The 22,232-nt window shown below is 54.1% G+C and overlaps 2 protein-coding genes across 2 annotated transcripts in view; both read left to right on the plus strand.

Moving 5' to 3' along the window:
• KIF17 (kinesin family member 17) overlaps positions 1-10,715 on the plus strand; it is a 41,178-nt gene extending 30,463 nt beyond the window's left edge. Inside the window, 5 exon segments of the mRNA XM_037032942.1 lie at positions 2,085-2,316; positions 5,619-5,877; positions 7,003-7,073; positions 8,371-8,491; positions 9,878-10,715. Coding sequence (XP_036888837.1) covers positions 2,085-2,316; positions 5,619-5,877; positions 7,003-7,073; positions 8,371-8,491; positions 9,878-10,056 — 862 coding nt within the window. The 3' untranslated portion in view covers positions 10,057-10,715.
• A 1,783-nt stretch (positions 10,716-12,498) lies between these two features.
• DDOST (dolichyl-diphosphooligosaccharide--protein glycosyltransferase non-catalytic subunit) lies at positions 12,499-20,864 on the plus strand. The gene is made up of 11 exons (XM_037033029.1): positions 12,499-12,816; positions 12,993-13,103; positions 17,066-17,152; positions 17,934-18,037; positions 18,166-18,260; positions 18,537-18,630; positions 18,906-19,054; positions 19,392-19,539; positions 20,080-20,200; positions 20,306-20,412; positions 20,500-20,864. The coding sequence occupies exons 1-11, from the start codon at positions 12,639-12,641 to the stop codon at positions 20,647-20,649; spliced, it is 1,344 nt and encodes a 447-aa protein (XP_036888924.1). The 5' UTR covers positions 12,499-12,638; the 3' UTR covers positions 20,650-20,864.
• Positions 20,865-22,232: the final 1,368 nt, after the last annotated feature.

A 22,232-nucleotide genomic window follows, 5' to 3' on the forward strand; every position in this document is an offset into this window, starting at 1 on the left:
CTATCTTTATGCGCTACTCAAGGAGTTTTTTGAGCATCCTGATGTTAACGAGTGTTTTAGCTCTTCATGTGATAGGTTGGTTGTCTCCACTTTGTTTAGTTTTTCAGAGGTTTTGTTCTGTCCTTTCATTTGGGCCATATTTCTTTGTCTCCTCGAATTGGCAGCCTCCCTGTGTTTGTATCTGTGTATTAGGTACAGCTGTTTTGACTCCCTGTCTTAGTAGCGTGGCCTGTTGTAGAAAAGGCACCTGTAAATTGTGTGGGGCGGGCCTTAGGTAACAGCATAAGGCGGGGCAACCTGCTTCACCACTTTGTGGCTACATGGGTCGTGGGAGGGCTCCGAGAGGGAACAGTGTCGCTGCCTGGCTTTTGAAGGTTTGCCTGGCACTCGCCCCCTTTCCAGTCACCTCACTTACTCCCCACATGTCACTGGTGCCCTCCCAGCTGTTGCCTTGCTGCTGAATCCCAGACGGGGAGGGACTGCCTAATTCTAAGCACAGACCCTTTAAACAGAGTCTCCTGCATATCTTTCCATTTCTTCCCCAGCCCCAACCCCCACTGGTTTTTACAGCCAGAAGTTATGGGGATTTATCTTCCTGGTGCTGAAACCCTGGGCTGTGTGGTCTGGCCTGGGGCTGGCCTGGGGCTGGGGTCACTGGCTCCCAAGGTATCCTTCCTGATTTTTACCCACCACGTGTGAATGTTGGACTGTCCCTTCCGCCCCTGCTGCCATCTCTCTGCACCACACTGTGTCTCCTCGCCTCTCGCCTGTCTCTGCCCCTCCAGCCCGTCTGGATGAGTGTAGCTTCTTTAAACCCTTGGTTGTTGGACTTCCATACAGCTCAATTTTTTGACAGTTCTGGGTGTTGTTTTGAGGTGTAGCTGTAATTTTACCTGTAATTGTATGAGGAGGCAAAGTGTTTTAACCTACGCCCCCATGTTGACCAGAAGTCCTGGGTGGTTATTTAAAGCTTGTACCTATACAGGGAAAACTCTAGTATTTTTTAATATTTCAGATATAAGTACTTTTAAAAGTGTATTATACATGTCCCTGCTTGATTAAACATCATGCGCTGAGTGTATTTTATTTTTGCAATTTAAAAATTGAGGCACAGTGGCCATACAACATTAGTTCAGGTATCACACGTAATGATGCCATATTTGCAAAACAATCACCACCATGAGTCTAGTCAACAGCCATTGTCATATGTAGTTACAAAAAATTTTTTTTCTTGTGATGAGGACTTTTAAAATTTATTTTCTTAATAACTTTTAAATGTATAATATAGTTGGGGTTTTTTAGAGAGAAGGGAAGAGAGCGAGAAATATTGATTTGTTGTTCCAATTACTGATGCATTCATTTGTTGTTTCTTGTATGTGCCCTGAGCGGGGATCGAACCCACAATCTCAGTGTATCAGGACAGTGCTCTGACCAACTGAGCTGCCCAGCCAGGACGCAGTGCAGTGTTTTTAGCTGTAGGCTGTATGCTGTACAACACAGCCCCAGGACGTACAACTAGCAGTTGCTGCCTTTAGACCACTTGCAGCCATTCACCAACCCACGCACTCAGCCTCTGGCAACCCCTGATCTGTTCTGTGTGTCTGTGAGCTTGGCTGGTTGGTTGGTTTGCTTTTTAGATTCCACAAATAAGTGAGCGCAGAGAGCAGGGTCTTTGCCTTTCTCTGCGTGGTTGACTTGGCTTAGGGTCGTGCCCTCGCGTGCACTGAATGTGTGGAACATTCTCACAGGCAGGGTTCATTCTGATCGCGCAGGGCATCTGGGCGGACAGCCTGGAGCCTGGGCTGCTGTTGACCATCAGACTGGCAGGCGGGGGGCAGGGGGTTAGCTCAGGGTCCACGGGGGGGATTCCCGCCCTTCCTGTTAGGCGCTGCCCCCGCAGTGGCGGAGTTAGGTAATCCGGTAGGAACCTTGGTTCTGACCTTGTACCGGTGGCATCGCCTCTCCAAGCCTCAGTTCACACCACTGTGAAGTCGGGCGTTGGAAGGGTCCCGTGAGGCCACGCTGACGGCAGGTGCTCAGTGACCGGCAGGTGTTGTCATGTTGGCCTCCCCTCCCTGCCGCAGTCTGCAGCTTTTGGAGCGGCAGGTGGTCGGTGGGGAGCAGGCCAAGAACAAGGACCTGAAGGAGAAGCACAAGCGACGGAAACGCTACGCAGACGAACGCAGAAAGCAGCTGGTGGCGGCCCTGCAGAACTCGGACGAGGACAGCGGGGACTGGGTGCTGCTCAACGTGTACGACTCCATCCAGGAGGAGGTCAGGGCCAAGAGCAAGCTGCTGGAGAAGGTTCAGAGGAAGGTGAGGCGTCAGGCTCACACCCCCACCTGCCCGCCCCTCGCCATGGCCCCAGGTGGGCATTCCTGTGTTCTTTACACAAGCACCTGTTAGGTGCCCACTATGTGCCATGCCCTGGTGTAGAAGCCGTCACCGTGATGGGTGTGTCTCTGCCGTCCCAGAGCTTGCTTTCTGGTGGGAGTGTGTGTGTGTAAGAAATAACACAGCAGAGAGACAGGTGAGGGAGTGCCTGGGTGACTATGCTGTGAACAGACGCCGGGGGGCGGGGGGCAGCTTTCTTTGTCCACTTTTAGTGACGTACGGATGCCCGGATCACAATGTACAACCTCACTCATTTCTACAAAGTGCACACACCATGAAACCCAGATGGTGGAACTGAGCATTAACAGAACCTCAGAAGTTCGGGGGGGCCCCCTTAGATGGGGGACAGGGGAGTTGTTGGGGAGGTGGCGACTTCTCAGGTGGGACCTGAACGATGAGAGAGAGCAAGCAGGCCATATGACGACCTGAAGGAAGAGTGTGTGGGCCCAGACAGGGGCCCAGGCTGGGAATGAGGTCAGGATTCCAGGAACAAAGGCTGAGGCAGGAGCCGAGAGTGTGATTCGCCTCAGGCACGAGCACCTCCCTCGGAGCATCCCGCCTGCCCTGGGCCTCCTGCTGTCCCCCTTGGCCACCCGCTGGCTTTCCCCCTCCTTGTCCCCACGCAACCCTGGCAGCCACAGGGTCGTGCCGAAGCCTGAATGTGAGGCTCTCTCCCTCTTTACACCTCTTTAGTATTATATTTTCTTGGCTATTTTCATGCCTTTTCTTAGTACCCCTTGTTATATTTTTCAGTCAGATTCTTTCTTCCTTGGACATCTCATAATTTGGTTTGTATGTCTAGGTTTTTTAAAAAAATTCTCTCCTGAGTTCAGTTAATGTCCCATTTCCCACCATCTTCAAATTCGCCTACAGAGTCAAGGCCGTCAGTAGCAAAGGCCCAGCCGGCTTCTTCCCAGAAATTGATAAAGTGACCCAAAAGTTCACAGGGAAATTCCAGGGACCCAGAATAGACAAAACAGTCTTTTTTTTTTAAAAAATATTTTATTTATCTACCTTTAGAGGGGAAGGGAAGGAGAGGAGGAGAGAAATACCAATGTATGGTTGCTTCTTGTGAGTGCCCTGCTGGGAACTGGCCTGCAACCCAGGCATGTGCCCTGACTGGGAATCGAACTGCGATCGTGTGGTTCGCAGGCCCGTGCTCAGTCCACTGAGCCACACCAGCCAGGGCGACATAACAGTCTTGAAAAGAGCAAAGCTGAAACACTCACACTTGCCAATTCCAAAACTGTGCAAAGTCACAGCAATCACGGCAGTGGTCCCGGTGTAAAGACAGACACGTAGGCCGATGGGACAGAATGGAGAATCCAGAATAAAAAGATAAACAGTCCAATTTACAATTGGGCAAAGTACCTGAGCAGGTTTCTCTAGGGAAGATACACGAATGGCTGGTGACCGCATGAAACAATGCTCAGCATCACTTTTTAGAATGGAAAACCCAATGAGATAGCGTCTCACGCCCCCTAGGCAGCTTAACAAATATAGTCAGAGGATCACAAACTTGGGGGGGGCGGCGTGGAGAAACAGCCCCCAGGCTCTGCCAGTGGGACCGTGACCTGGCGCAGTCTCTGTGGGAAACCGTCTGGCAGGTCCTCCATTGGCTGAATGCGATGTGTCCACAGGACTCAGCAGTTACACCCCAGAGAAAGGAAAATGCGTCCGCACAAAACCGTGTACCCTAATGTTCACAGCAGCGTAATTCATCATGGCCCAGAGTGGGAACAGCCATGAATGTGAAAAAATGGAGCATATTCACCCAGGGGTATTATTTGGCCGTAAAAAGAACGAGGTGCTGATACATAGTATAACACGGAAGGGCCTTGAAAACACTGTGTCAAGTGGGAGAAGCCAGACAGGAAGGCCACACAGTGTCCAGTCCCCCGTATGTGAAGTGTCCGGAATCCACAGATGGAGCGCGGGTTGGTGGTTGCCTAGGGCTGGGGTTGGGGAGAAACGGGGATGATGAACGAGTCTGGGGTCTCTCTGGGGTGATGAAATGTTCTAGAATTGGGATAATAGTTGCACGTGTCTGAATATTCTAAAATCCACCGAACTGTACACTCTAGGTGAATGTAAGACATGTGAATTACATCTCAGCGAAAGTATTGTAAAAACCCTTGAAAATGACCCAGATGTACAAAAATGTATAAAGATTATTACTGCAAACCCCGTGTGTCTACTACCCAGCTTGAGAAATGGAGCCCCACTCACTGAGTTGAAGCCCTCGTGATCTGCCCCACCCTGATGGCTCCCTGGGTCCAACCCGGTGGCCTCTGTTCTCAGTTGCTTACATACAATTTTTTTTAATCCTCATCTGAGGACATGCTTATTGATTTTTAGATGGAGGGGCAGGGGGGGAGGGAGAGAGGGAGAGAAACATTGATTAGCTGCCTCTCATATGACCCCTGCTGGGGTGGAACCCGCAACCCAGGCATGTGCCCTGACTAGGAATTGAACCCATGACTCTCTGGTTTATGGGATGATGCCCCAACCCACTGAGCCACACTGACCAGGGCAAGTTATATGTGATTTTCATCCCCATAACTTTAAAACCTCCTTCTTTACCTGGTGTGTGAGGAAGTAGGCTGTGCACCAGTGAGTCTTAGGGTTACTGTTGGAGTCAAGAGTCACTTGTGCTTGGGAGGGAGTGGAGGGCTGGTGTGGCAGACTGGGCAGGAGGTCAAAATAACCCAGAGGCTATGGACAGATCAAGGTGGGTCTGACTGGTCCAATGGCGGTCACATTGTGACAGTATTGTGGACCCGGGAAGGCAGGGATGGCTGAGCCTGACAGTTTTTGCCTGCTGCCCCCTTTAGCAAGAGAATGTGTACATTTCTCAGATCTTTGAGCACCGTGGTGACAGTCGCGATGTGTGGAGCCTGCCGACAGGCTCCTGAATAAAATGTATGAGTGAGGGGTAGTGACTGGAGGGCTGGCAGTGGGGGTTGATGATGAACTTCTGCTGTCTGCAGGGTGGGGGGCGCAGTAGGTGCTCATTTAAGTGCTGGGTGGCGAGGGGAGTGAGTGAGGGGATGGAAGGAAGGATGGTGGGGAGACATGGAGCTAAGAATGGATGAACAAGTGGACCAGTGAGCAGATGGTGAACAGCTGGTGGACGGGCAGTTGGGGGATGGGAGGGTGGGTGGACAGATGGGGAAATGTCTCAGTGCGTTGCCCGCGCACGGCTCGCCATGCTGCGTTTTCAGCTTCGGGCAGCGGAGGTGGAGATCAAAGACCTGCAGTCGGAGTTTGAGCTCGAGAAGATCGACTACCTGGCCACCATCCGCCGGCAGGAACGCGACTTCATGCTGTTCCAGCAGCTCCTGGAGCAGGTGCAGCCCCTGATCCGCCGCGACTGCAACTACAGCAACCTGGAGAAGATCAGGCGCGAGGCCTGCTGGGACGAGGACAGCGGCTTCTGGAAGATCCCCGAGCCCGTCATCGTGAAAACCAGCCTCCCCGTAGGTCAGGAGCCCGGCTATGCCCTCGGCCCTCCCTCACCGCCTTCACACTTGGCCACTTTGCAGACTGACAGGGAGCTGTGGGCCTCGTCCTGCTGGCCGTGGGTGAAGGGGACACGTGACCCCGACATTCTAAAACATGGGGACATGAGAGAGTGGTGTGTTCTGAGTCAGACAGATGTGGGTTGGAATTGTGGCTCCACCACTCCCTGTGTGACCTCTTGGGGACTCGGTGACCTCTTGGGGACTCGGTGCCCTCTCTGTGAAATGGGCAGTCATAACAGCACCTTCCTTAAAGATTACTGGGTGGCTTAAAATGGTTAATACCATTAAGGGTGTTAATACACGTAAAACCCTTCGAGCCATGCCTGGCACGTCTCATGTTTCTGGAACGTTTAATCACTATTGTGACCATCACCATTTCACCCTGTAACCGTCCTTCGAAGGCCGGGACCAGGAAGTGCGGTCACAGGGAGTGTAGGCGCCTCATCCCCAGTCACCATCCCCAGAGAGGGGCTGGGCCGGGGATGGAAATGAGCCAGTCAGTTTCAGGCCTGGTTCAACTTATGCTTTTGCCACTGATCTCCTATGCGACCTTGTGATGGTCACTGTGCCTTTCTGGGCCTCCGTCCTCTGATCTTCACAAGGAAAAGGTTGGATAAAGGGATCTCAAAGGCCCCTCCGTCTCTACTGAGTCTCAGAGTAAGGCCAGACTTACAATGGCTCTTTCTGCAGCTACCTCGAGGGCTCTGCCCATTCAGAGGGCAGTAGGCAGCTACTTCCCCAGGCCCCCACCCATTCTCCCCCTGATCAGAGTATTTGTCCAGGTTCCTCGTCTCTGATGTTTTGGGCCCCTGCCACCACCCCCGCTGAAACTCGGGGCAGCAGCAGCCTTCCTCCTGCCCCACCAACCTGCTGCCTTGCCGGGAAGCCTGGGAATGGCTTCTTCGGCGTCTGAGCCCTCCTGTTGTGTTGCCCCTTTGCTCGGGCCGGGAAGTGTCCCCGCTTTGGCTCCAAGGCTGAGCCAGGCCTGACCCCCACCCCGTCGGGGGAGAGCGCTGCGGCCCACCTTGTCCCTCTTGCCCCGAAAAGAGCAGCAGTGACTTCAGGTTTTGTTGTCTCCTGACAGTTTCGACAGGCCCACAGAACAAACCAGTCTGCAAAACCTCTGCAGCAGACAACGGTGGCGAGCCTGGAATGGTGAGGCCTCCGGGATGGGGGGCCGGGGCTGGGCCCCAGGAGCAGTGGGTCATTACAGCGGGGAACTGGATTAAAGCAAGTGGCCGAGCCTGGGTCCTTTCTGTATAACTCGGTCGGCACCTAGGCCCTCAGCTGCCCCTGGCCTTCATTCAAAGCCCCTTGTGGTCACAAAGACCAGAGTGGAAGTGGGTGGGTCAGGTCAGCCGGTGAAGGACAGAAGCTTCGGCTTGAATCCCAGAGGCCCAACAGTGCACTTGGTTCCCTGGGTCTGGCCGGCATCCCCGAACCAAAACGGCCTGTAAAGAGCCCACACAGAGTCATTGGGATTCTGACCTCACTTTACTCTCATACCCCCACGTTTTGTTACAACAGGAATACATGTCCTTAAAGCAGAGGTCAGCATCCTCTTCTGTGAAGGACCAGGCAGTGACATTTCAGGCCTAGTGGGCCACATGTGATACGTAAATGAATGGCCGTGGCTGAGTTCCAGTGAAACTTCACAGAAGCAGTCTGTGGGCAGATCTGGCCCATGGACCACAGTTTGCTGACCCCTGCCCGAAACCTTACAGATATTTTGGACACCCACTCAGAACACACCTTTACTGGCAAAGCCACGCAAAAAGTGGGGAGTTGTTCCTGAAAAAAACATTTTTAACCTGGGACCACATTTCCTGGTGATAGTTACTCAAAGCAAACAATCATAAGCAAAGTGAGGAATTTACATCAGTTTCAGGCATGGCTGGATCTAGGGGCTCACACAGTCAGGGTTCTGCTTCCTCTAATATTCTAGCTCCGGACTCAGGCAGGCTTTCTCCATGTGAGGAAGGCAGGAAAGATGGCTGCCAGCAATTAGTGACCCAACAGGAAGGGCCTCTTAGAGCATCCCAGACCACATGTGGGGAGTGGTTCTGATCTCTTCTGTCCTGGCTGTGGGCCTACTCTTGGACCAAGGAGTATGTCCAGAAGATGTAGTTCTGTGACTGGTCCAGACTGGGTCACACGTCCAGCTGTGTGGCCAGGGAGTGGGTAGGCAGGTGGGTAGGGGGTGGTATTAGGGCACTGTAAATGATCACCCTGCCAGGACAGTGGGAAGAGGATAGTTCCCTGAAGGAAGAGATTCGAGGTGAAGAAAGCCAGTCCGTGACAGTGCTGAAAAAGAACAGTTCTTGGCGGTAAAAACCGAGATGCCACTTCCAATGATCATCAGCCTCACACAGAGGCTGCTGGGCCCTGGGTGGGGGCCCACATACGAATTGCACAAATAAGGGTTCTTACCCATGAGGACTTGGAATCTCAGCAGGAAGAAGACCGTTACAAGGTGATGCTCAGTCGGAGCGACAGTGAAAATATTGCCAGTAACTACTTTCGGCCCAAGCGGGCCAGCCAGATCCTCAGCACGGATCCCATGAAGAGCCTCGGTGAGTGCCTGCCCTCCTCTCGCCCTCTTCTCCCTCCCCGAGAACCGCCCAGGCCCACTGCCTGCTGGGAGGGGAATGATGGGGTGGGTTTGGAGTCAGACAGCCTGGGTTGGAAACCCCTTTCTCCCTCCCATGAAGAGCCTCAGTTTTCCTCAGCTATTAAATGAGGGGATGCATCTGCCTCTCAGGATCAGGTGAAATGAAATGGGAAGACGGCACAGCCCAGAGCCTGGTACATAGTAGCTGCTCAACACACACTCTCCCCTTTGCTCTATCCCTCGGTCTCCTGGGGGAGACGCACTGTTCCATTCATCTGCCTCTGTCACACACGCCGGGCCACAGCACCCTGCTCAGGGCCCTGCCGTGGGGGTGCACTGCTCTGGGCCAGTATCATGACGCTCCGCTACGGAGCCAAGAGCGGGCAGACAGGACCACAGAGCAAAACACTTTCAAAAGCAAGAACTGAAAATCATTCCATTCTTCTGTTTTTAAAACTGAAAGACCACAGAGCTTCCAATGAAACATCAGTGAAAAGTACATCTCAGTTCTCCACTGAGGTTATTGAAGAGACAGAGTGGGTGGAGTTGAGGAAGAAGAAGGGAAAAGGAAATAAACTAATATCAGCTGAGAATCTNACTCCCATCCCGTCCCACCCCCCATCCTCCCACCTCCCTCCCATTTCCACCCTTCTCAGAGCAAAACACTTTCAAAAGCAAGAACTGAAAATCATTTCATTCTTCTGTTTTTAAAACTGAAAGACCACAGAGCTTCCAATGAAACATCAGTGAAAAGTACATCTCAGTTCTCCACTGAGGTTATTGAAGAGACAGAGTGGGTGGAGTTGAAGAAGAAGAAGGGAAAAGGAAATAAACTAATATCAGCTGAGAATCTGGTGTTGGGCCCATGCTGCAGATGAGGGGACTGAGCCTCGGAGAGCTCAGCCAGGCATCTTTGGCAGGGCTCAGGGTGGCCTTAAGAAATGTCTCAGGCTGGTCCAAAGCTCCGATTGGCTGCTTTTGATAACTTAACTTTGTAAAATAAGGGAAACTTGTTCCTGAAAAAAACACCACTGAGGGGTTACATTAGTCAGAATGCTTAGATCCAAGTGAGTCCGTACTTCTAGGAAGTGGTGGAACTGGGCTTTGAACCCAGACTTGTCTGGCTTGAGATTCCCAGGCTGCATCCCAGCCCAAACCCTTTGGACACAGACATAGTGCTAGGTCTGGAGCCTCACCCAGAGCAGAGGCTTAGAACTTGAGATCCTAGCTGTGCAACCAGGGCCTCTGGCTGGGTGGGTGCTGGGCCCGGTTCTCTACCTACACACAGCGCCTTCTCTCCATACCCTGCACTCCCGGCTTACCAGGGCCTCTGGTCTCTTCTCCACAGCACGTCACAGCTCACCACCAGGCCTCAGCTCCCCACTCAACAACAGCTCTGCCATCCCACCTGCCCAGGCCCCCGAAATGCCCCAGCCCCGACCCTTCCGCCTTGAGTCTCTCGACATCCCCTTCACCAAGGCCAAGCGTAAGAAAAGCAAGAGTAGCTTTGGCAGTGAGCCCCTGTGAACACGACTGCTTGCTGCCCTGTGTCTGGGCTTCTGTAAGACTGCCAGGCCCTGCAGGGCAGCCCCAGCTGGGCCTCCTCCCACCTGCCTGTAGTGACCAGGACACTGGAGGGGACTCTTGTCCTGGGAAGACAAATTCCCTTCCCTGTTCCCTGAGAGCCCACTTCTGCCTGGGGCGGGAGCCCCTCGGAGGCTAGACCGTCCTCAGAAGGGCCCACTCCAGCTCTCAACACCATGTCAGTATTTCCATCTGCTTACCTGCCACAGCCTGCCACTCATGACCACCAGTGCTGTTTGGCGCCTCGGTGGGCTCAGGAGTCTCAGCTCTGCCTCCAGGCCTGCGCTAGCAGCCCCGACAGAATGGGCAGCAACTTCCATGTGGATCAAGCTTGACATGCTGGTGACTGAAACTGGTGCCTCCATCCACGTGGCCCACTTCCTGGGGGCAGCCCTGCAGGACGGGTGTCCATGGCCTGAAGCAGCTGTCCCCTGCTGCCCACTCCTGGCTGGTCTGTGGCTCAAGGAGGCCACTCCACCTTAAGCTGCCCTAATAAACTGTCTTTTACCTACAAGCGCCCCTTCCCTGATTCTCTGACAGTGTCACTGGTGCCCCTTCCTGCTTGGCCTCCAAGGGGAAGCTCTTTCTGGAGTAAGTTTCCTAAGTATCTGAGGCCTTTAAAACAAACAGGCTCCAAACTTTCTGCTGCTCCCTGCAACTGTGAGTACAAGTGCTTTTTCCTGGGGAAAGCATCTGAGCTGTCATTAGATTTTCAAGGGATCTGTGACCCTGGAAAGCAGAGCCTTTGCTATAGAAAACAGGTCATGTCTTGCTGAGGCCCAGAGGAGGCCCAGGTTCTGTCACCCCTCTGGGGCTGTGCTGGAACTGGGTGTCCTCGCTGGCCAGAATGAACCCAGGCCACCCCAACAACCTACGATGCACCCTTCCCCTTGCCCGTGGTAGCCCAGACCAGCCCCATGGGAGGGGCTCACACTCTGAGGGAAGAGGTTCGGCCTTGGGTGCTGAGTCTCATGTCACTCCGAGCCTCATCTGTGAAACGGGGTAACGCCCACCCCACAGAGTTAATGTGAAGTTAAAATGAGTTCGTGTCTAAAGTTCGGGTACATAGCAGGTGCTCTGTGTCAGCCCGGCATTCCTCCTCCTCTGTATTTTAATTACTGTGGTATATGCTACAAGCCACGTGCCTGGGCCAAGGAGCTCATATCCTGGAGAAGCTGGGGCAGCTGCAGGGTGCTTAGGTAATTGTGGAGATGAGGCTAACCTGAGGCAGGCTGCAATCTGCTTTGAGTACGAGGAAGTGGGATCAGGCTTCATGGGAAACAAAATACCCTTTTGAAGGGAGCAACATGTTTGGGGTGGGGCTCTCATAAAAGATGGGGAGAATGTCTGGGAGGCTTAAGACAGGAGTATGGTGAGGGGGGTCCCAGCAGAGGGAGCTACATGAGCAAATGACAGGAGGTGGGGAAGCTGAGGATGCGCTAAAGCTGGAGGAGACCTACTCCAGATAAGTCCTGAGCAGGGACTAAGGAGGATGAGGCTGCAGGGATGAGTGTAGGGGAGGACCTGAGAGTGAAAGCCTGTGGGTGTCCTTGAACTGCGGCACACTCGTAAGTTTGGCAGCATCGGGTCTGCGTTGGAGGCGAAGTCTTGCAGTTTCTTGCGGTAGCTTTAACTTAAGACTGTGATGGGACTGAGGCAGGGTCTGAGGTGAGCCCTAAACGTGTATCCATTTAGAAGGGGTGGGAGCCTGCATTACTAAGTGGTTGCTCAGCTTAGCCCTGCACTAGCGCTTTAAAACCTGCTCCGGTCCGCCCAAGAGCCCAGGGCTGTTCCAAAGGCACACAGATGAGTAGGAGAGCTGCTTCTGGCTATTTTTATTTTCAGCCTAGGAAGTGGCCTGGAGAGAAGTGAAACCCGCGAGTAAAAGTGCTAGTGGCAGGCGGAGCTTGGGAATAAACCCAGAGTTTTTTAATCGCTAGGCGAGTCCACTGCCTTCTCACGCTATCTCCAGCGTGGGACAGCAGGCAGGGCAGCACAGACCCGTGCCAAGGCCCCTGGGCCCGGAAGCCGCAGGAGATAAAATGTCCCTGTTCTTACTTTTCCAACTCCTTCCTCTCTGGAGATGGAGGTGGAGGTGGGGCCTGCTTCCTAGTCCTGAGTCTGTCCTTGACCAGTGAGGACTGAAGAGCTGATTCTGGGGAGCCACGGCCACTGCAGTTCCGATTGGGACGCAATAATACAATCAAGCAGGGCGCGGCCATACTGTTGAAGATCCCTGCTGATTGGTCGCGCCTGCAGAGCTGTCTCTCTAGGATTGAGCCATTTGCTTTGGGGGGGCGGAGCCGCGTCCCCCATCCGCCAATACAATTCAGAGGTACCTGCTACAACGGTACTTTCGGTAGTTCCTCTGAATTTTACAGTCAGAGCCGGGGCACCCGGACACCGGCACCGTCGTACCCAGATCACTTCCGGTGGGACACCACAACCCGGAGCAGCGATTGGGCAGCCTTAGACGGGGTACTTCCGGTGTCCAGGTGCTCGGGTTCTTTTGCAGGAGTAAAAAGATGGAGCGTGGTGTCAGTGCTCCTGCTCGGTCCATTTTGTGGCTGCAGCTGCTGCTGCCGCCACTGCTGCTGCTGTACTCGCTCCTCCCAGTCTGCGCCAGCGGTCCCCGCACTTTAGTGCTGCTGGACAACCTCAACCTGCGGGAGACGCATTCGCTTTTTTTTCGGAGTCTGAAGGGTGAGTCAGGAGTCCGAGGGGACGACGGGCGAGAATCCGGGGTTTGAAAGGTCCACGAGCGGGCTGCCCAGGTCTGGTCTGTCGCTTGTGGGTGACGGGAGGTGGTCGTGATCTCTGCAACGGCGGTTTCCCTTTGCGTCCCGCCTGCTTCAGTTCCCTGTCTTCTCCTTGTCCAGATCGGGGCTTTGAACTCACATTCAAGACCGCAGATGACCCCAGCCTGTCCCTCATTAAGTACGGGGAGTTTCTCTATGACAATCTCATCATCTTCTCCCCCTCGGTAGAAGGTAAGGGCTGCGCGTCTTCCCCAGAACGGGGATTGGAGGCTTGGGACCGATCTGTCGCTTTCTTCTGGATCCTGGGCATGTTCTGGGTCATGGGATGGCCGCAGCTGTTGCCAGTGACAGGAACATGTTAACTTCTAACCTGGGCTCAGCAGAGCACATCTCCTTTCTAAAAGACACAGTTGAGGATTGTAGGGTCAAGTGTTGCCACAGACCAAAGAGCCTCGGGCCCTGCTAATCTGAGAAGTGAATTGTTTTGTGAAGTGACGGATAGGAAAGATGGAGAACCCCTAGGTGGGCCGTCCTGTGTGGAAAGAGGAAGTGGCATGCTATTAATACGGAGTGCTGTAAAGAGGTGTGTGGCCCTTGAACTTAAAAACGCAGGTGGAGCCCTGGCTGGTGTGGCTCAGTGGATTGAGCGCCAGCCTGAGGACAGAAAGGTTGGCCGTTCGATTCCCAAGTCAGGACACGTGCCTGGGTTCTGGGCCATGTTGGGGTTCTAGTTGGGGGCATGCTAGAGGCAACCAATCGCCGTTTCTCTCCTTGTCTTTCTCCCTCCTTTTCCTTCTCTCTAAAAATGAATAAATGGAATCTTTTTTAAAAAAAAAAAGAATTCAGGTGGATTCATAGTTCACAGCCTGAAAACAACTGTGGTGACTCTGTAGCCTGCCCCTATTTGAGGCTGAGTGGATACATCTGGAGTCCACCAGAGGGCTGGGGGTGACTGAACAGAATGAGTATCTTGACTACATTATCCAGTTCCTACTTTAGTTTTCCTGTGACAGAGAGCTTAGTATCTCACAGGCAGTCCACCCCGCCACTGGACAGCTGTGTTAAGAAGTTCTTGTGTTAAAGTGGAATTTGTCTGCTGTTTCCTACTTTATCCAGGGGGAGGAGGAGGAAGCGGGGGTCCCTGTTACTCTGCAGGCCTTGGAGAATGAGTCTCGTGCTCACTGTGTTTACAGGCAGAGCCTGCTCGCAATCATAGCCTGTTCAGCTGTCTCTCCTCCAGACTAAGCACCCCCAGTCCCTTTGGCCGTTTCTCTCTGCCGTGCTTCTTGGCGAGCATCCTAGTCCTTCTCTTCTTTAACGGCCTCAGCTTATCTTTTTCTCAGAGGACTCAGGTTGTCCCTGATGAGGTAGAATAGGGCTGCTGCTGTCCCTGCCATCAGCTGGCGAAGCTTAGGCAGTCTTGCACTTTGTGGGCAGCTGCTGTATTTTCTGTAGTTCGTGTGTGGTCGGGCCCAGCCAGGTCCCTGAAGTATTTTTCTCTAGGTTCCCATCACTTACCATGTTACCCCCCACCCCCGGCCCCCCAGAAACGTGCCTTTGGAATTGACTTTTGGAAGCAGGTGTAGTTGGGTGGAAGTGACCCCAGGTTCTGTAAGTGAAAACCATCAAGTTACTGGGCAGGCGAAAGGAGCCTTCCACAGGTTCACTGGCGTTTGCCAAACTCCTGCTGCTGGGGCTCTGGAAGGGGTCCTGGGCGGTGACAGAGAGCCTGGATTCTGTCAGTGTGCCTGGGACAAAATAAGGACAGGGTCTCGGAATGAGTTGCAAACCCTGAGTGAGCGCACCCTCTGAGTTGTGGGCGGGGTGGGGAGCATCGCTGAGCAGGAGGGGAGGCAGGTCAGAGCGTAAGACGACAGTGCTTTCCATGAATCTTCGCCGGCTTTCTGTGCTGCCTTCCTGATTTGTACCCTGTTCCACGTCTCCTGTGCTAATTAGTATTTTTTTTCAAATGGACTTGCTTTTTAAAAACTAAAGCAACATTTAAAAGGAAGCCAGTAACGACCCCAGTCTCGCCGCAGCGGAAAGGGCAGGCAGCGTCACCCTGCTCGCAGTGGAAGGTGGCCGTAAGTAAGGCAAACACAGCGCCCAGTTGCAGCCAGACTCCGTTCCCTGCAGGAGGCTTGGAGTCGGGCTTCTTCCTACGAGAGGAGATTAGTCAGAGTGAGGGAAGTGTTCTAGACAAGCATCTCGCTGAGACATTCTTTCTGATGACGAGGAGCACGCTCTCTCTCTCTCTCTGAGATTCAGTGTCACTTAAAGCCCTGCCCCTCGTCCCATTGTCACGTCGTGTGCCCCTGGCGGAGTGAGTCCCACGCTTGGGAAATGCTGCCGCAGTTCCTTCATGCGCTCCTGGGGAGAAGGCCCGTCTCTGCCGGAGCGGGTCGTGGTTGGGGTCAGGGACCGGCCCCTGCTCCAAGGGCCCTTCTGTGGTCCTGGGACCACTGGGAGCCCCCACAGGAGTGAGAACACCAGCCTGGCTTCCTTCACGGGGGCCAGTGGGTTCCGTGGCCTCTGTGGGATCAGGAAGCTCCCAAGTCGTATTCAGCAAAGAAATGGCTCCTGAAGAAGGATCCATACACATCCTTTCTACCCGGAAAATCGGAGCCCTTTTTATCGGCGGGAAATGGGCCTGGGGAGGTGACGGGATTGCCTAGGTTTGAGCCTGGGTGTCTTCACTTAAACGCTGGCACTCTTGATTTTTTTTAAAGAGATTTTATTTACTTTTAGAAGGGAAGGAGGGAGAAAGAGAGAGAGAAACAACAGTGCGTGGTTGCCTCTTGTGTGCCCCCTACTAGGGACCCGGCCCATAGCCCAGGCATGTGCCTTGACTGGGAATGGAACCAGCGACCCTTTGGTTTGCAGGCCGACTCTCAGTCCACTGAGCCACACCAGCCAGGGCGTACCCTTGACATTTTGGGCTGGATAATTTTTGGTTGTGCCGTCCTGTGTACTGTGGGATGCTTAGTGGCATCTCGGGCCTTTCCCCACGAGATGGCAGTAGTTGCATCCCTTGTGACAGCAGAAGGGTCCAGAGATTGCCCCTAAGGGGGCCACTGCACTATACCAAGGAGCTATTTTTGACTTGCCTAAGACTCTGCGTGGCATCTCTGTGGGAGAGTAGACAGACGGCTTTGTAGATGTGGGAGGAGGGGTTGGGTCCCCAGGCACAAGATGCTTTCGTTTGTCTGTTTTGTGAAAATTACCTCAGAAAAGAGGCCCATTCTCATATTCAGATTTTTACAGCTAGTTTTGGATGCTTAGGGTAGTCATCTGACCAAACTGACCAAAAAGGGGCATGATCTCACAATTCCCAACGTTGGAAATTTTGGAGATCACTGAAAAAAACCAATAGATCCCTGACCAGCATGGCTAATGGGTTGGGCGTCTTTCCGTGGAGCGAAGGGTTGCTGGTTCGATTCCCAGTCAGGGCATCTGTCTGGGTTGGGGGCCAGGTCCCCTGTTTTGGGAGTGCAGCAGGCAACCAATCAGTGTTTCTCTCGCACATCAGTTTCCCTCCCTTTCCTTCTCCCTTCCTCCTCCTCCTCTCTGAAAATAAACAAGTAAATAAATAAAATCTTTAAAAATGAATTGCACGTGAAGTGCTTCTGTTATGGCGACGATGGATGTAAACCTGTGGGATCACTAGGAAAACACCCGACACGTGTCGGGCAGATGAACACCGCCTCGGTCTTGGTGACAGACAGCGTCGGCCTGGATTCAGAAGGGCTCTTCTCCGGCGCCTTGGACGGGAGGCCGATGGGCTCCTGGCAACTGTGAGAGCCTCAGAGTGGCTGGGAAGGTGCAGGCGATGAGCTTGAGTGAAATTGTTTCATGATGTGAGTGGGAAAAGGCAGCATTTCTAAACAGATGTGTTCTATGTGACTTGAAGTGTGTGAATAACCGGACAGCTAAAATCGGGTGTTTGACTGTTTGGTTTATACTTCTCAAAATGTATGAATTTGGGCCATTACTTTTGGATCATCGCCGTGGGAAAGGAGAGGATTGCCCTCTATCAGGGCGTGCACATTGTAAGCGTCCCTCTCCTTTGGGCCGCCAGAGGGCGCTGTCCCGCCACCGACTGTGGCTGGTGGGCTGCCCGCCTGCCGCCCGCCCAGGTGTCGGAGGAGCGTGAGAGCAGCCTTCTGGGTCACTGAGTCTGGCGCCCCTTTCAGATTTTGGAGGCAACATCAACGTGGAGACCATCAGCACCTTTATTGACGGTGGAGGCAGTGTCCTGGTAGCTGCCAGCTCAGACATCGGTAAGTCTGAACCCAGAGGTTCTGGGGCTTTCTGCCACGCCTCTGGGAAGCGGCCACATTGGCACTCACTGGGTGTGAGCGAGGGACTACAAAGCCATCCTGTCCCCCCTGCCCTGTCCCCAGCGCCACTGAGATGCGGGTCCTTTTATGGGCTGGGAACCCTGTTTTTTTCTTTGTTTTTTTTTTTTTTACCCCTTTGTTTCATTTTTATTTTTTTGGGTGGCTCTTTCCTTAAAAAGAGGAGACAAGTAGGGGGCGCTAGTTGATGGAGCCCAAAGCATTGGGCAGATTTTCGTTTTGTTTCCTATTGGAAAATGTTCAAGACGCTTAGAAGCGGGAAGAGAATGAGCCCTGTGTACTCGTCACCTAGCTTCAACCCCGAACGACTCCTGGCCAATCTCCCTTCATCTTCTTCCAGTACCGATAGCTTTATAAACCGCATTGGGCGGGTCCTCGGTGAGGTGCTAAGGAAGAGGGACCACCCAGGTCCAGCCTGCAGAGCTGGCGCTTTGCTTCGAAGGGCGTTCATGCAGAACTCAGGTCCCTGAGCGTCTGTGGCGGGAGAAGGCCAGCGCCTCTCGTTCAGAAGTTCGGGTTGAGAGTTGACATCTTTTGCTGTGCTTCGTCCAGCAGCCCAGCTGGGGCTGAGCCCGGCCTGGTGACGCTGCGGGCCCTGGGAGCCACCGGGACAGGGAGCTGTGGAGGTGCCAGGACACGTGATGTGGCTTGGCCCAGGGCCTGTCCGTCAGGGCTCAGCCAGGCATCTCTTGGGTCCACGTAGGTGACCCTCTCCGAGAGCTGGGCAGTGAGTGTGGCATCGAGTTTGACGAGGAGAAAACGGCTGTCATTGACCATCACAACTATGACATCTCAGACCTCGGCCAGGTAACCAGTCCTGTCGACGTCCAGGTTTCAGTCCCTCCTAGCAAAGCTCAGCCTGGAAGCCCCCAGGCCGTCGGGAGGGACCGGGGCACCTTGCCCTGACGCCGCTGCCCTTCCCTGTGCTCTTGCAGCACACGCTCATCGTGGCCGACACCGAGAACCTGCTCAAGGCCCCGACCATAGTTGGGAAGTCATCTCTGAATCCCGTCCTCTTCCGGGGCGTTGGGTGAGTGACCAGGGACAGGACTGCAGAGGCCCGGGGGAGGTGGCGGTCGCCCCGTTTGTCAGGGACCTAGCAGATTTGTGACTACATGGGGACATTCCTTCCTCCAGAGGATGTGGATGAGGTTAATTCATGACATGAGTCAGACCTCAGTTACAGTGAGAGGAGAGCTAAGTGTTCGGCTGTGAAGAAAGTAGGATTCATTCCGGCAAAGAGATGGCCCTTGGGGGCCCAGGTCCCGTGGGCTCCAAGTCGGACGGTTCTCGTTCCTTCCTGCAGGATGGTGGCTGACCCCGACAACCCTTTGGTACTGGACATCCTGACGGGCTCCTCCACCTCTTACTCCTTCTTCCCAGATAAGCCCATCACCCAGGTGAGGGGCCTTTGCAGCCTTGAGGCTCCAGCTCCTGGGCCCCGAGGCAAAGTGCCTTTGTATTTGAAGATGAGAACTAAGCAGGAACGCATGCTTCACTGAGGCTGATGAGATGGGAAGTGGTGGAGTGGGGTGTGGGTGGCAGGGGGCTATCTCAGATTCTGGCCTCAGGTGGGGTCGTTGTTCAGGTCTAGCCGGCTGCCCTCTTGTCCTAGAGGCCCGAGGCTTGTCCTTTGCCCCAGTTCTCTGGGATGACAGCCTCATGTTGTTCCCAGTACCCCCACGCAGTGGGGAAGAACACCCTCCTGATTGCTGGGCTCCAGGCCAGGAACAATGCCCGGGTCATCTTCAGCGGCTCCCTCGACTTCTTCAGTGACGCCTTCTTCAACTCAGCGGTGCAGAAGGCCACGCCTGGCTCCCAGAGGTAGGGCTGGGGCCCTTGGGGCCATGTGGCTGGGTAGTGGGTCTGTGCAGAGGGGAGGACTCAGTGGGGAGGAAGAAGGCTTTTGGAAAAAGTGTCAGAAGCTAAGATCTACAGGTGCTTTAAAATTATTTGAGGACTTGATTTTGTGGCTATAAGGCTGGGGTTGGCATTCCAGACTTTTCTAGTGGCAGCTTCTCCAGAGATGTTTCGCAGCTTGTGCACTTACTGAATAGGTGGCACCCAAAGCTACACCACCTCATGTCCTTTCTTTTTTTGTGTTCCCACTGGAAAGAAGGTGGTTCGGGTGTTCCAGCCTCTCCTGTTCCCTCTTCTGCAGGTATTCCCAGACAGGCAACTACGAGCTCGCTGTGGCCCTCTCGCGATGGGTGTTCAAAGAGGAAGGTGTCCTCCGTGTGGGGCCTGTGTCCCACCATCGGGTGGGCGAGACAGCCCCGCCCAATGCTTACACCGTCACTGACCTCGTGGTAAGAGCTTGTAGGGAGGGCCCTGGCCCAAGAGCATTCATGGACCACCTCTGTGTCGGGCCTCAGGGGCCTAAGTGAGGAGGAACATTTTAACTTCTGCCCTGGACAACGTCAGGCTGGGCGTGGAGAAACCCACGTCCTGATGGAGACCTTGTGGGGAGGTGTGGTTCTGCTGTGGGGGTGTGGCAGTGGGAGGGGCTTTGCTGACTCACTCTGCTGAGAGTGGGGGTCACAAAAGAAATGGCCTTGGAGTCAGGTTTGAGGATGACCAGAGTCAGGCAGGAGACGTGGGGAAAGGCAGGGCACAGTGGAGGTGGAAGCCGGGATGCCCGTGCGTGCCCGGCCCGGCCCAGGGGCGGAGCGCCGTGTGGGGGCGGAGCGCCGTGTGGGGGCGGAGTCAGAGGGGTGAGCCTGCAGCGTGGGCCTTCAGTCACTGCCCAGGCTCTCACAAGTCTCAGCGGCGCCTGCCAGGTTCGTGAGTGGGGACGCGGGGCCCCTGCAGGCCCTGCCCGGCCCTGGCTAACTGGCCTTTCATCTCAGGAGTACAGCATCGCCATCGAGCAGCTCTCCAATGGCAAGTGGGTCCCCTTTGATGGGGACGACATTCAGCTGGAGTTTGTCCGCATCGACCCTTTCGTGAGGACCTTCCTGAAGAGGAAAGGTAAAGCCCCGCCCACAGAGAAGCTGCAGGAAACAGTCCCGCCCCCGGCTCGCTCTCCGAAGGCCACAGGAACCCCTCCTGCTCACCTGTGTCCATCTTCCCCAGGTGGCAAGTACAGTGTCCAGTTCAAGTTGCCGGACGTGTACGGTGTGTTCCAGTTTAAAGTGGATTACAACCGGCTGGGCTACACACACCTGTATTCTTCCACTCAGGTAAGTAGGGTCACAGCCCTTTCTCAGCCAGCGTGTGCCTCGCCGGGGCTTCCGAGTGGCCAGCCTGTCCCGTCTGTCCTGTGGCAGGTGTCCGTGAGGCCGCTGCAGCACACACAGTACGAGCGCTTCATCCCCTCGGCCTACCCCTACTACGCCAGCGCCTTCTCCATGATGGCTGGCCTCTTCGTCTTCAGCGTCGTCTTCTTACACATGAAGGAGAAGGAGAAGTCCGACTGAGCACCGGAGCCCCACTCCCGGCCACGTGGGCCGGAGGGGTTTTGTTGTTTAAGCTGGGGGGCGGGGCAGTGGCATAGCCCTACCTCAGTGGGGGATGTGGCACTGAGTTCCAAGGGGTGGGGGTGGTTTTTATGTGACTTTTTCCACCTAATGCTAAGTGGTGTTTCCGTATGTGTGGTCATGATCGTTTCTAAAATAAAGAGAAATGCTGCCCTTGAACTCTGCCTGGCCCTGGTGTGCTTTGCTGACGGAGTGGATGGTGTTCGGTAATGACTGGGTACGAAATCATAAGTGGCCTCTTTTAATTTTGCTGAAGACTGGACTGGACTTTGTGAAATGACAGCATTTCCAAACTTCTCAAGGGAGAATGTAAGGTCAATAATACACTGTGGCCCGGGGGAATCACTGAAACGGGAACCCTAAGGTAACAGCGCCGGCCTTTGTCACAGACCTGCACAACTGCCTGCTTGGAAAGAACCTTAAATGAGTGTTCATTTGCTTTAGGGAACAGCCGGGTCACTAAAAAGCATGTGCAAAATTATATGTGAAGTCCCTTCTCCATCGTTGATCGCTTGCCCACAAAATTTCCTTTACGGTAAAAGAATCAGTCTTAAAACCAGGTAGTTCAAGGCACAAGTGAACTCTGCAGTTGTAAATGTGTGTTTAATTCTTCGCAATTCCTGTAAGAAACGCTATCAGAAGGAAGCTGGCAAGTACAAAACACTATGCTGTTAATTCCCATTTCATCTGCGTTTCAGCTCCGCTAGACTCAATTCAGTAGCTGGAGGAGCCCCCGGAAAGGCCCGCTCAGTGACACCCCGAGCTGCTGGGGCACGTGCAGTGGAGGTGCAGAGGCGCTCTGCTGTTCAGGCCTGCACGGTTTTCCATTCTGACACCTGACTGCTGACCTGTGCAGATGTCTGCTTTAGCTCAGGTAACGCCGGGATCCTCTAAAGCGAGTTGCGGGTCCAGCCCTCCTTGGCCCAGCCTCATCTCACGGCCCAGCCTCATCTCACGGCCCAGGTCAGCACGAGACCCTCAGAGGTCTGTGAAGACGGAAGGTGAGCTAAGGCAGGGCTTTGTGGTCAGCCCTCAGCACCTGAGTGCAGGGAACGCCTCCCTTTGGATTTGTGGCATGTAGCACAAGGCCTAGTGATGAGTCAGCGCTCTGGGAGTGAGACCTTTGAACTCAGCGAGGCCCGGGGGTGGCAACCTACCTGGGGTTGGCTCAGGGCTGAGGGCCAACCAGCCTGCTGCCTATTTTTTATATGGCCTGCAAGCAAAACATGGTTTTTACATTTTTAAATGGTTTTAAAAATTAAGGTTATTTGACACATGAAATTCACAGTTCAGTGTCCAAAAACCAGCTTTGTGCTTGGAACCCAGCCTCACTTGCTCATATGCATACCTGAGACTGACCGTGCCACAAGGAGAGCGGGGCAGCCCCGACAGCTGGGGGGTGGGCATCGGGTCCTCTCGAGGGGAAGGCTGCCAACCCGTCTACACCAGTTCCTTCATTTACAGGTAAGAGGACCTCAGACCACGCAAGTTACGCGATGCCTCCAAAGTTGCATGGCTAGAGT

This window comes from Sturnira hondurensis, unplaced genomic scaffold (genome assembly GCF_014824575.4).
Source record: "Sturnira hondurensis isolate 20B ecotype Veracruz unplaced genomic scaffold, ASM1482457v3 Scaffold0021555, whole genome shotgun sequence".
Lineage (NCBI taxonomy): Eukaryota > Metazoa > Chordata > Mammalia > Chiroptera > Phyllostomidae > Sturnira > Sturnira hondurensis.